Raw genomic sequence first — 13,733 nt, 5'->3', positions numbered from 1 at the left:
TGAATTTTTTTCGGGGGGGGGGGCCGCTCCCCAGGGGGGCCAAAGGTCCCCTGCGGACGCAGGCCGCGACCGGTGCAGCCGCTGAGGGCGCGGGGCGGGATCCTGCCGTGCGCGGAGGAGCCGCCGCCGCAGGACGGGGAGGGGGAGAGCGAAAAGGGGGCGGAAGGCGGCGGCTGCGCCCGCCCCGGGGCCGGCGCGGGGGTGGGGGAGCCGAGCCGCCATGGCGGCGGCGCTGCAGCAGGCCTGGGGCCTGTGTTGGGGCCCGGCGCTGCGGAGCCGCGCCGCCCTGAGGCCGCTGGGGCTGCTGGCGCCGCCGTGCCGGGAGCTGACGGGGCCGGGGCCCGGGCCCGGGCCGGGGGAGGCGGCGCTGGAGGACAACCCTTTCTACGGGAAGTACCGCCACAAGATCCAGGAGCTGCGCAGGTGCGGGGGGCGGCAGCGGCCATGTGGGGCGGCCTGGAAGGGGCGCTGGCGGGGTTGGGGGGCTGGTTTGGGGGAGAAGGGTCCGGGTGGGGAGCGGGGCCTTGCGGGCCCGGGGCGTTGGGGTGGTTTGGGGGCAGAGAAGGCGCTGCGCGGCGGGGGAGCAATTTTTGGGGGAAGGGGGTGGTTTGGGGGAGGAGGGAGGCCGTAGGGTCTGGGTGGGGGGCTGGTCTTTGGGGGGGGATGTAGGTTGGGGGGCTGGTTTTGGGAAGAGGGCGGTGGTTTGGGGGAGCAAGGAGGGAGCAGGGCTGGCACTGGCGGGGGAGGCTGCTGGGGGCGGCAGGGCCCTGGGAGGGGGCGCCCAGGGGTGCCGCGAGGGCAGAAGGAGGGGACATCGGGGCTCGACGGCCGGGGGGGTTATAGTTAGCTCTGCCATCGCGATTATTTATATTTTGCCTGACCACGCTGTCATTTGGGCCTGGAGACTGCTGTTTGTGTGGCTTGTAGCAGCAGCAGGGATGCAGCTTCGTGTCTGTAAGCCTGCTTGCACGGGTTAGTCTGAGTGTGACTTAATTAGCTTCGTGCCTTTATTAGAAAAATAATCACAGCTCAAGCCAAATGCTGCCTTGAAGTTCGTTTGGTAGTGACTGTAGCAATATCTGTTCTGTATGTAAAAGGAGTAGAGGATGTGAGTCAATACCACAGGAAACATTTTAAAAGGCCAAACGATATTAATCAGTATTATTAAGTCTCTTTTCTGATTCAGATCCAGTCCAGATGTGTTTGAATCCCGTATGGAGAAAAGAAATGAAGTGAAAAAGCAGCCAGTGGGATATTCCAAGCAAACAGAATTTATCAAATGCATGGATGAAAAGGCAAGGCCATTATTCTATGTATTTCACATATGATGAAGCTATAGTTTTGTCATTTATGTTGTATCTGCATCACGCTATAAATACACAGCATTACTCCTGGTAATGAGCCACATTTCACTCTTTGGTGCCTAAAAACATAATTTTGTATTCCAGCATACTATTTTGCTAATTTTTAGATTGGAGATGCTGTGCTTGAGTCTTGTTTAAGAGTTTAATCTGTTCCAGATTGGTTTGGCTAGATGGAGTGATGTGATCTTGCTTGTATCATCCTGTAGCAAATGAAAAAACTGTTCAATAACACTAGGTCCAAAACGTGCAATGACCTTGTAATTCATAATTCACGTTAAGTTACTCATCTTCTTATTTACGTTACTTTAATAAAATACATGTCAAGTATCTTGATCTCAAAGGTGAGCTCATACTTGAAAAACTTTATCAGCACGTATGCTATGCATGGCTGGAAAGGCAATTAAAATTTGGTGTTAAAGCTTTAGTTATAAAAATTTTTTAAAAATGTTTTCTTCTAGGCAGAAGCCTTGGGCACAAAGTCATCAAAGGCTCGATTCATAAAAGATAAGGTAAGGCAAATGAATGTGAGTGTTAAGAAAGGATGTACTACCAAATCAAGCATATATGTTAACTCCAATTGCTACCATCAGTGCTTTAACCAAGAATTTCTTGAGACAGAAGAATGAATGTTCCTTATGCTGCACTTCATTGTAAGTTTTTATTTAGTATTGGGATCATGTTCAGGTCTGAAAACTTCTGGCACTCTGGGCTTTTCTTATCCGGTCCTTTCTCTCTGAAATTCTGAAAGCTCCTGCTAGTTAGGGAGTTTGTACTGAAAGTACACAGTAATAAATTAAAAAAAGGTTAAGCTGCTTTTACTGCATATAGACGTGTTTCCGAAGTTCAGCCAGCACGGGGAAAGGAGGATGGTTTTATTCTCGGTAACGTTTTTGTATTTCGGCAAACTTTCTGTGTAAAGTTGCCAACAGAGCATGTGTCTGAAATGGGTGAAGGGGAAAGGCTGCAGCTCATCTTGCAGCCGCCATTAGAGATCTGCAGTACTGGAACAAAGTGTATTATGTGTCCTGACAGAATCTCTTGTATCCTGCTTCAGTGCATGAATCCACTCCTCAGTGTGCTACTATTTAAGATTTACCAGTTTCTTTGGCAATTAGGCATGTTAAGGTATAGTGTAAATTGAACTTAGCTCCCACGTTTTTGTTTTGCTCCCTGTGATTGCACCCATTCATTTTGTATTCTCACATGAACTGGAAAACATGTCGTTATGCTGGATTCCTTACACTCTGTCTTGCAGACGCTTGATTCAATTCTTCATGTTGAGATGGTGAAAGAAAAATCAGCAGAGGAAATAAAACAGGTGATGAATTTGAATGGAATGAAGCTCGTTCCGCATCTATGCTTAATAGTAATCCGTATGTAATGATGGAAATTTTACTTAGCAGTATGACTGAAAAATGAAACATGGGTATGGATATATATTATAAAAAAACACATTCATATGCATGCCAATTGTAGCAAATAGTTTTGTACATACTTAAGTAAGTCTACCTGCAATATCCCCCCTTTATAATAATCAATTCACATCTGGACTCAATTGTTCAAGAATTGTCTCTACTGTAAATCTTGTTGTTTTGGTCATTTAATATGTAGCAGTTGAATCGCTATCAGCAAGTTCCTGTCAGTTTTGAAGGCAAATAAGGGGAGATCCTGGCAGTGGCAGGGATCACAGGGATCAGTGTGCACACAGGAGCCTCCTGTCAGGACCTGTGGAGCAGAAACCTAACTGCTTTCCTGATAATGTTATCGAATAGATTATGTGCTCTGCAGAGGATAGTGTCGGACCAGTTACAGCAGGGAGTGAATATGATAACTCGTAAGTTTTCTTCCAGCTCCTTTATTTCTGTTCCCTTATTTAAACATTTTCTCGATATTTCTCATTAGTCACATAGGGCTGAGGAGCAGCAACTAAAAAAGTCTTGGACTCTGGGATTTTACTTGTCCTTGTCCATTTATTAAGGACTTTGTGGAAGCTTTATGTAAATATCAACAACTGATATGGTGAGGAAAAAGATTACATGAACACAGACTTGTTGCACAAATGCCAGTCTTCTGTTGAAAAAGTTCTGTATGTTCTTTATATTAAAAAACAAAAACTCTCCAAAAGTCATTAGCATGATGTGAAAAATGTCAGAGTACTTCTCATAGTAAATCTTGAGCTACCTCTGAGCCAACAGCTTGTTTCTGTTGCCTGGTTGAAGTCTGGCATTTGGTGCTAGTACTAGGGAACATTAGTGAGAGTGTATTGCATTAGCAGGAAGGTCAGTCAGGCTTAATTAAAAATAGATGAAAAACGAGCTGTTAAAGTGCTTACAGTCAAAGATTAGTTGACAAGTGGAATTCTTTTTAAAACATTTAACGTTACTTCGGGATTTTAATTGTAGCTGATTTCCTTTGTTTCCTACAGATTTGGAATCAGTATTTTTCTGCGAAAGACACAGTTTATGCTGTTATTCCTGTAAGTAATTCTGTTGTACTTATGCACTCTAGAGGTCAGTGTGAAAAGCTCTCCTTTTTAGCTGTGATTCTGTTGCTTTTAAAAGTAGTCATTGAAGGAAAATGAGGTTCCAAGAACTTACTTTCTTTTCAGGATGAGTGATGTACTGACCCAAATAAAGGTTTTTGTTTCCAAAAACATTGATTTTTTTTTCTCATTTACATCAGTTGGTCTAAATAAAGCTAGTACTTCTTTCTGCACACCTGGCCTGAATTTCAGGCATTTTTTTCTTTTGAACATCCAAGGCTCTTCGCAGGGCCCTGCTGTCTTCTGAGGTAGCATTTGTATTTCCACATCATTTCTTCTCAAAGTTGCTCATTTTTTTGACCTCTTCCCCACAGCACAGGCAGCTAAAGGCATGCCTTTAATATAGCAGTGTTAGAGCACTTGGTTAATAAGCCGCACTTGGTTAATAGCTTATGACTTAATTTCATTTATTTAAAGTTATTGATAGCACTATCTTTCATTGAGATTGTGTGGTGCTTCCTATGATAAGATCATATTTCTTATTCCTGATAACTTAACAAAATGTTAATTGTTGTTATTCTGTGTTAGGCTGAAGGGCTTTTTTTCTTTTTTTCTTTTTTACTTCAGAGTCTCCACGTCATCCTGTTCTCTTAAATCTGTCTTTTCATAATGGGTACAAACTGTGTTCCTTGTTTTCTTGAAACCACTTTGATCTGGGATTTGATTTGCAATTGTGCTCAGCCCTTAGGGCTAAAACTGAAGCCAGCGGGAGGCTGTGTTCTAAACATGATGCTTTGTCCTATGTGTTATGATGCTGTGTGCTCTGAAAATTGCATCATGGGGTTTGAAATCAAGCAGCTTTGTGCCTTAGTTTTCCCATTGCAAAATGAAGATCTTAGCACTTTCTATGTGGATGTGGTAAAAATATTTTGAATAGCTCATTGAGTTTAGTAAAGGGCCAGTGAAAAGCTGAGGTCTTCCGAACAGGGTTTGAACACTGTACAATAAAAAGGTGGGACAGAGGGAGCAAAAGACCTCAACCCAGTTAACGTGAAGCAAAGTACTGCTCTACTGCTTACCCAGTAAGTTCTTCCTATTATGTGAACTAAATTAATACTTTATTTTTGCAGGGAATGTGTGTGGTGGGGGGGATTGTTCGTTTAAAGCTGTCATGATGTGTGGACCCTGCCGAGTCAGCTTAATCTGCACAGTTAGTTTTAGGATTGATAGGTCCTAATTTTTTAAGAATATCATTTTTTATTGTTGACAACGTTCTTAATATTGCAAAGTATGACATACAGAGTGATACAGAATTCAATTGTTATTTGAACATTAGACTCCAGTTAAGATGGTGTAGATCTTACATAGTGGGGTTGGTGCCGTTTTTTGCTGCACTGTTTTTCAGAGATGCTTTGGAAGCTTCTAAGATTTTAATGCAAACCAGATCCTGAGTAAGTTGGGAAGTAGTTCATGGTGTCATCAAGCGAAGAAGCTATATGTCTTCTGCCAGACATTTTTTATTGGCTGGAAGAATGGGCTAGTATAGTTCTCTAGTGCTCAAAAGCGCACAGGGAGGAATTCTGTGTTGATGAATAGCATCTGTTTTCTTCCCTGAATGCCTGACACTAGGAATGAATGTATGGTGCTGGGAAGAGAAGAGCAGGCAAGAGATTTGGGGCAGCACAGAGGACACGTGAATGAGATTGCCAGGTTTCATCAGCGTTACCAAATATGTTTGTGGTTTTAATATAAACCTAAGCAATAAGTATGTGGTTCGATTAAGTGTCGGGGCTGCATTGTAATACTGAAGAACAGATGACTTTCTGATGTAAAATCCATAATTTGGGGCCAGGGATATGTCATCTTGCTCAACTATAGACACCACATGATGCAGTGGAGCTATTACAAAAAGATAATGTAAGCCTAAAATGTGGGCCTCCCACCCTCCAAGGAATAAAATCTTTGGATTCCCGGAGTTTGCTGCTGCCTCTCAGAGACAGCACTGTAAAATGGGATAACAGTGACATCTGGGTAATGAAGAGCTAAGTGTATTTTTCTGTGTACTCATTGTTAACTGTTCCCACAGTGAGACCTTTAGATAGATACAAGTTGTACCCTATAAAGGTTAATGAGAGGATTCTGAATGATAACTGTGTGTGCACTTTTATGTTATAGAAAGTTAATTTCTCTTTTTCCTTCCTCAAAGTCAGAGACATTTGATTTATTATGGAAGCGAGCCCAGAAATGTCCATCAGTAAGTATGGTGGAAACTTACAATGTATCTACATATAACTGCAATGAATTTCTCATGTCTAAAGCCTAATTCATAAACTTTTGACCCTGCACTATTCAGACTCATGCGTTGGCTTGATTAATAAAAGCCAGGTGTTCATGTATTTGTCTTAGTGTTCAGATAAAAGCAATGACTGTTCATAGCTATCAAGTGGTTCGATCTAGATATAAGATGCATAGAGTTCAGAAACTAGAGAACACATTCTCCCAGGGAATGGATTTAGCTACATGCCTCCAGTTTCTATAATTAATGTCTTGTGATTAAAGCTCTTCCATGCAGTGTTGTGAAGAGCCAAGTCTTGAAGGCCAACTTCACTGATGCTCTTGCATATTTTTCCTTATTGCCTAAAACATCCTTGCTGTGATCAGCTGGGGATCAAGATACACCTAACTTGATTGCAACCAGTATACTTTGGTTTTGGTTTTTTTTCTGACTGAATGTGGATGATGTTTTATTCTACAGCAGGCCTTACCTGTCCCATGCACAGAGCCTGTGTCCATGGCAGACCTTTGTCAGGGCTACTTGAGGGGAACCCAGAGGAACTGTTGCTTAGCTATAGTTGAAGTGTCACCATTGCCTGCTTCCCTCTCTGCACCTGACGAGAGCCTGGGGGCTGGAATAAGCACAGATTTAAAAGATACCCTGGGCTGCACCCAGATCACAGCTCCGTCACAGTGGATGCATAGAAAGGAACTTACCGTCGCACCTCCCATCCCTCTAAGACTGCACATGAGCAAAGCATTGGTATGAGTACATTGAGAAAGTGTGTTCCCTCGTTTGATGGTTGATATGAGTTGCTCCTGTTTCTTTTCACATTTGTTTACTGCCAGTGAAGAAAGGCAGAAGTATCTAAAGAGGAAAAAGCTAAGAAATTGATACGTTGGTGTTCTGTCCACAGAACAGGCTGAAGCTTGTGGTCTTTTAAGCTCCCTTTCCTGATTGTAAGTGAGCATCACTATGCTTTCCTCACCAGAGTGGCGATCTGAGATTAGTAAATATTGATAAACTAATAGGAGATCTTTGGATGGAAGTCAAGCCGGGCAAGGACTCTGCAGTGTAAATAATGCAACTTGGTCTCTAAGCGATTATGAGTTACGGAAAAAGATTATGTGGCATACCCCGCAAAATTCAGTAGTGCAAGTTCTGTTAAGGAGCACTGTAATTCAGCAGTTGTGATGGGAGGAAGCAGAGAATTGAGCGTAGCTGAACCCTGTATTACACATATAGAGTAAATACTCTGTGGGTTGTCTTATGCTTTTTTGTGCTGTCATACATATAAAATGGTGAGAGTGCTTAACATATCATTTCAGAAATGAGTGGATTCCCAAGATGTAGGATCATTGTTTCTCACGTGGGTTGGTGGGTATCTCGTAGGCTGCAATTAGAAGATTCCTGTGCACATAAGCATGCTGTTGCTTTGAAGAAAATAAACTGCAAAGGAGCAGAACAGAACAGCTGACAAGATAAAGAATATCTTTCTGCAGTTTCCTACCACATGCTGCTGGTTTAGTATTGTTTTCTGTTGAAAAGAAAGTGTCTTTACAGTAACGTGTGCATTGAAGCATGGGCTTAGTGCAAACTGCACTGTGTTAAGCCAGAAATGAAATGCTTCACTGCTTTATAAAAACAAAGTGTAGCTAGACTTAGCTGCATTGAAGAGGAATGCTTTTGTACCTCTGAATGAGAAACTTCACCAGACTGATGATTTGATCCTGTATATTTCACTTGCCAAGAGCAAGATCCAATATATCTGGCTTCTTAAACTACTTGAAGCTTGGGAAATTGTTTATAGTTTTAAGTGCATTGCTGTACAGTGCACTGCCATTCAGTTTGGTATCTTGCCTGTTTTTCTGCTCCCATATTGTTCTTTCTCTTGGTGTGGGAAAGTGGTGCATGAGCAAGTCCCTAGCATAGGGAGCAAAATAAACTATAAATCTCTAGAGAGAAAATGCTTACTGCCTGTTCTGAAACAGTGAAGTACCTGGACAAGCTTGAAAGCTTCGAGTACTCCTTATCCTACATTTGACAATTTTTGCTGTTAATTTTGGTAAAAATGAACTGATAGGTCAGAGTCTGAATGTTCTCTGCAGTCCTTTCCTTTGTCTTTTTCCCTATCTTTTTATTTTTTTATATATAAAAAAGTCCCAATATCAATGATTTACTAGTGAAAAAATACTGATAAGGTAATGCCATTTTGTTGTCCCCCGTGAAGATTAATGTCCTCTGCTCATTCACAAAACAGTGGGGCAAACTTTTCTATGTTGCCCTGCCAGTAAAGCTTAATTCAAGCCTTGGGGCTGTGGGTTATCAGGCTGGAATCAGTTTCTTGGGTCATAAAGTCTGGTTCTTGCTGTCATATCACTCTTAATTGGGCAGAGAACCCCTTTTTCTGTTATAGTTCTCTCACTAAAGAGTTTATTTTGGAGGCCAGTAGAGATGGGGATTCTTGTTTATTTTGTTCTGTGAAAGGCAGAATTATTTTTTTATTACTTCTCTGCAGTTTCTGTATGCTTTGCCAAGAAAGGAAGGCTATGAATTCTTCGTGGGGCAGTGGTCAGGAACAGAATTGCACTTCACTTCACTTATAAACATTCAGGTGAGTGGTTAAAATAAAAAGTCCAAAACTAGTTTCCGATCCAGAAATATATAATATCAGTATGGTATATTTGCTGAATGAACAGTTTGTCTAGCTTAACTTGAAAAGAATGATCAGTGGAAAATTTGCCATTAATTACGGGTACTTAATAACTTCACATGTACTAGGTTGCTCTTTAAAGGAGAATGATATAAAGCCAAACAGACTGGAAGATAGAAGCAAGGGCCAAACTTCCTGGAACTGTTTGCACAAACTACCTAGAAAAGCAGTAGATGCTGTGAGATCGTGTGCCTTTCTGGAAATTGCAAGTTATTTACATGCAAATTGGTCTTCAGTCAATAAAAAGCCTGACCTAACTCTACCAATCAGTCCTTACTATAAATACTCAGGGTAATGGACTGTTAATTAGAATTGACCTTTGGCCTGTGAAAAATGGCTATCTGCATAGCAGTTAGGACTCAAAAGCTTTGTAATCAAGTCTTAAAATATGCAAGAAAGCTAAATTTCTCTGTGGGACACCAACAGGTTTCTTTATCTCCTTCAGACCCAAGGTGAAACTGCTCCTAGCCACTTGGTCTTGTACCATTATCCTGAGCTGCAAAAGGAAAAAGGAATAGTACTAATGACAGCAGAAATGGACTCCAAGTTCTTGGTAAGAGAAGTCTACTTGTTGGCTTCCTTCATTTTACGCTGCAGCTGCTCCTATCGTTTTGAATTAAGAACAAATAAAAGTAAAGTCTTTAAAAGACCCTTTCTCAATATTGAGCTTACTAGATTTCTTTAACCCAATCCATTTAATAATCTAGGGAAAGGTAGAAAGAAATCAACAGTCTTTGACTGTTTGGTGAGTGCAGCTTATGCACTTTTTTATTTCTTACACTGGATATTATGGTTTATTGTTCTGAAAAATTTAGAAATGGCTCTTTTTCTTGTTAATGGAAGCAAGTTTAAATGAAGAAGTTGTTGCTACCTGCCAACAAGTTAAAACAATGTTCTGAAGCTTAATACTGCTGGCTGCCAATCGAATCAAGAGATCTCCAGATCTTGAATTCTGTGTTAGGTTTCCTTGTGCCTTTGCCCTTTTCCCTATGTGTGTTTTTAATGCTATTTGCATATCTGTAATAGTATAGTGCTGGGACTAATCGCAGTAGGGATTATGCTGGTGGAAGAAGAGAACTAAAGCATCCCAACTGTAATTGACCTACTTACACTAGTTCTGAAACTGTGTGCAGAGGAGATGACTGATAATGTGTTTGCCTTGTTTTAACTCAGAGTAGACAGTCAATTCTTGCAACATAACGTAGGTCAAGATGAGACTTTGGTGCATCTCCAGTGCCTTAAAGTGTGTAGGGACCATGAAAGACATTGTGAGTCTTTGACCTCAGATATATGCTCACCAGGAGACTAATTTGTAGACACAGCACTAAGGTGTGTAAGGAGGTTAGCAACAATCTCTTCATTTGTGAAGAGATTTGCAGAACTAGAACAACTGGGAATTAAGTCATTTGATGAGCAGCAGGACTGGCTTGCAGCCTTTCAGCCACTGAGCAGTCCTTTTCAAAGGGACTTTAGCACAACAAAGAACCATTGGTAACAGATTCTTTGTTTTAACTTACAGGTCGTCCATGAAGCACAGTGCTTGGCGAATCAGGTGCAGCTTTTCTATGCAACGGATCGTTCTGAGACCTATGAATTAGTGGAGATCTTCAACCACAGACCTAATGAATTTAAATACATGTCAGTTATAGCAGAGCTTGAGCAGAGCGGACTTGGAAGAGGACTGAGTCCTAGTCAGGATTCTGACAAGTCATAGAACCTGATCTGTGAGTGAAGCGAGCCAGAAGCAGTTGGAGGGCTTCCTAGCTGGGGCAGTTCCCATCTCTTTTTTTCTATGAAGTTGGTCTGACTGCAGAAAGGATGACGAGACGTCCCAGGAGTGTGGCAGTCAAGCCTGTCTGGCACTGATGCAAGATGATGACTTGGGTCATTTAAGCAACGTAACTAATTGCCAAAATGGAGCATTGTACTTCAGTGCAAACTCATCAGAATGAGCTATTTTCCCTTCCCATAACTGACAGCTGCATGTTTTATTTTTGAAATCTGAAATAAAATGACAAAAGGGGAGCTATTTAAAGGAGCGTATTGACATCTGGAGAGATAACAATCAATGTTTCTTCTCAGTAAATGCATTTTAAATGCCCTCCACCATTATAATTGCATGCCTCAGTGCTTTTTAATTTGTGCGGAATTCACGCAAACTGTTTTCCGTCAAGGAAAGAGAATAGGACTGGTGATCTAAAACAGACTCCTCTTTGTTGCTTTGTTTGTGAGGTTCCCTATATACATGTATACTCTGTCATGTGTTTTTTCAGGACCGAGGACCTCAATGACTTAGATTTGCTCTGGGAACGTTGTACTTCTTAATTGGTATATTAATTTCATCCTCTTGCTTCATCTCTTAGAGATGTTTATCTTGAGGAATAGGATATTATAAACATGGTTTTATTTTTGTATACTTTGGAGTGCTGTAGAGGAATTACTGCGTGCATTATAGAATTAGATCGGCATCTAGCCAGCCAGGCCTACAAATGGTATTTGAAGGGACAAAAAATAGCTCTCATTCCCGTTTCAGGAGAACTACTATCTATAATAAAAGCTTTATGAAATGGTGTAGTAACCCCGATGGTATAAACCAACCAGTTTCTCAATTGCTAAGCAACAACTCATATGAAAAAATGCATTGGTGTGAATGTGCACAGCTGGTTTAACATGGCAATATTCATAAGAATCTGGCTTAACAGAATGTAGTAATTTTTTTTTAATCTGTCTTTCACAAAGGGATCCCGAAGAATTCTTGCTTTTCTTGCCTCTCTTGTTTTAATTCCTAGCAGAGGCAATCTGTATGTCTGTGGACTATGGCATGCTGCAGCAGTGCTAAGTGATATGCAGTCTGTGCGTAGACCATCAACATACCGCTGTTGCACAGGTAGACAAGTAAACAAAAAGGCAGCCAGGAGCAACACTGAAATATTTCCCATACTCACATCAAGAGGAGTAACAGTCCTTAGCACTGACTGATTATCAGTCATGTCCAGACTACCTTACAAGTGTTAATCATTTTGTCAGCCTGATGGAGCTGGTGAGCCTTCCCTCCTTTGCCAAAGCAAGAAATGGAGGCAGGAAGGCTAAGCAACTCATCCTTTCAGAAGATGACGAAGTTTTGGGGGCAGGGATTGTAACAGATGTTTGATGCTACTCTTAACCATGACCTGATACAGAGGTTTGAATAGTGATGGTGAGTTTACGCAGTCTGTTCACTAGTGTAACTGCAGGAGCCAGTTGCTGTAATATTTATTGTCAAGCCATACTTTTCAGCCCATTCTTTGGATGTGGTGAGTGTTCAGCTAAGCACTAACGGTAGATAATAAAGTTTTATTTTGGGCGTTTGCTTCGGCAGCAACTTGTACATGTTGGGTGTGAACTCTCCTCATTAAGGGAATTACGTTTCTAGAAGAGGCTTATCTGTTCCTGGGGCTCTGCTGCAAGGAGGTGGTCTTGCTCCCTGATAATGCCGCCTTTTTGGTTTTGATTGGGTTGTGTCTATGCGTGTGTGCACAGTACCCTGCGTAGCAGAGGAGAAATCCAAAGAGATGTGGAAAGGACTGTCATGATCTGAACAGCAGAGTGCCCTTAGTAAAGAGCCTTTCTACCCCTATTTTATAGTATTCATGCTCCATTTGCCATTTCCCTTTAGTGAGCTGAAATAAGGGCAGTTTAGATTCATTATTCACTTCTTGCTTTGAAGATGTCAAAGTTACTGTATTCATTTTTAAATACAGATATAACATTCCCTGGATGAATAATTGGCAACAGGAAACAAATTCAGGGCTTCCAGATCTACACCTGAGCCTCTTTCTGAGCTTAGAAGACCGACATCGCCAGCACAACGCTGTAGCAATCACTTCCTGTAATTTTGACAGGCATTTTTTCAACCTGTCATGTAATTAGTGACAGGAACTAGTCCAAGGGCCTAAGAAAGGCAGAAATGGCAAAGTAAGGATAAAGGAAACTTCTCTTGCATTGTATGCATCAGAACTGTTTTAAAATAAGAGCCTAACTAAAAAGCCAAACTTCATCATGCTACTTGAAGTCTTTTTGCCAAGCAAATGGGGGACTGCATTTTCTGGCCCTGGGAGATGGTGAATTGACTACCAGAGCAAGGACTTTTTTCCTTCAGGTGTTTTCATGTGCCTTGAAATGAGGAAGTATACACCATAACGCATTCCTTCCTTGTATCAGGATGAGACCCATTGGCACAAAGGTCTGACACTTGGAAGTGGGGTGATTTCACATGTTTTTGTCAGAACTGACTTCTTTTTGGTACATAAGTTAGATAACATTGGTATTCCTGTAACACCTTGGAGTGTCAGCATGGCCAGAGGACTGCCGTTACTTCCAACTTTGCTGCTTCAGACTGCATAAAAGCAGGCTAGAGGGTCAGTTCTCAAACCAGTGAGTTATAAACAAAATATGACAAAATGATAGAAAAGTAGTGGGGGTAAACGCTGAGACAGTGTCAAGACAGAATGTGGTCTTAGTGGACAAGGAAATTGTCCTGGTCAAGCTTTCTGGTGACATCCCCCTTAAAGCAGTGTTTCTGTGAGGGATTTAAATGTGGACAGTAAAGCAGTTTTTAATTTTTTTCCACTTCTGGGTATTAAAATGTGAAATGTTATACCAGAGCATTTGCCAGTGGCACCTCTTCCTTCGGTGGTGGTTCACATGGATCAGAGGTGTTGCATTCTGACCTTCTGTTTTCACTCAGGCCTTGAAATGCTGCTATTTCCTTCCAAGGGGGACTTTTTTTTTTTTTTTTTTGACTAGCTCAGACCATAAATACAACATATATTGAAGGTAAGCAATCTTCTTTATCTGACAAGCTCCCCTATAGCTCCCCATGGTGGATCTCTGCAGCAGCCCATCAGTAGTGAAAGCAAC

The 13,733-nt window shown here is 41.6% G+C and overlaps 1 protein-coding gene across 1 annotated transcript; it reads left to right on the top strand.

Moving 5' to 3' along the window:
* Positions 1 to 155: 155 nt before the first annotated feature.
* ATPAF1 (ATP synthase mitochondrial F1 complex assembly factor 1) lies at positions 156 to 12,201 on the top strand. Its single transcript, XM_064516176.1, has 9 exons — positions 156 to 423; positions 1,187 to 1,295; positions 1,823 to 1,873; positions 2,620 to 2,682; positions 3,790 to 3,840; positions 6,053 to 6,100; positions 8,640 to 8,735; positions 9,280 to 9,387; positions 10,354 to 12,201. The coding sequence occupies exons 1-9, from the start codon at positions 221 to 223 to the stop codon at positions 10,546 to 10,548; spliced, it is 924 nt and encodes a 307-aa protein (XP_064372246.1). The 5' UTR covers positions 156 to 220; the 3' UTR covers positions 10,549 to 12,201.
* Positions 12,202 to 13,733: the final 1,532 nt, after the last annotated feature.

This window comes from Dromaius novaehollandiae, chromosome 8, assembly GCF_036370855.1.
Source record: "Dromaius novaehollandiae isolate bDroNov1 chromosome 8, bDroNov1.hap1, whole genome shotgun sequence".
NCBI lineage: Eukaryota > Metazoa > Chordata > Aves > Casuariiformes > Dromaiidae > Dromaius > Dromaius novaehollandiae.
The sequence above is the reverse complement of the archived record's forward strand: the minus strand, read 5'-3'. Positions and strand labels throughout refer to the sequence as shown.

Excerpts from the sequence above, each read along its gene's own strand:
- ATPAF1 (XM_064516176.1), top strand. The coding sequence starts at position 221 with ATGGCGGCGGCGCTGCAGCAGGCCTGGGGCCTGTGTTGGGGCCCGGCG. Across the intron at positions 424-1,186 it reads AAGATCCAGGAGCTGCGCAG|ATCCAGTCCAGATGTGTTTG; the intron begins GTGCGGGGGGCG and ends TTTCTGATTCAG. Across the intron at positions 1,296-1,822 it reads TCAAATGCATGGATGAAAAG|GCAGAAGCCTTGGGCACAAA; the intron begins GCAAGGCCATTA and ends GTTTTCTTCTAG.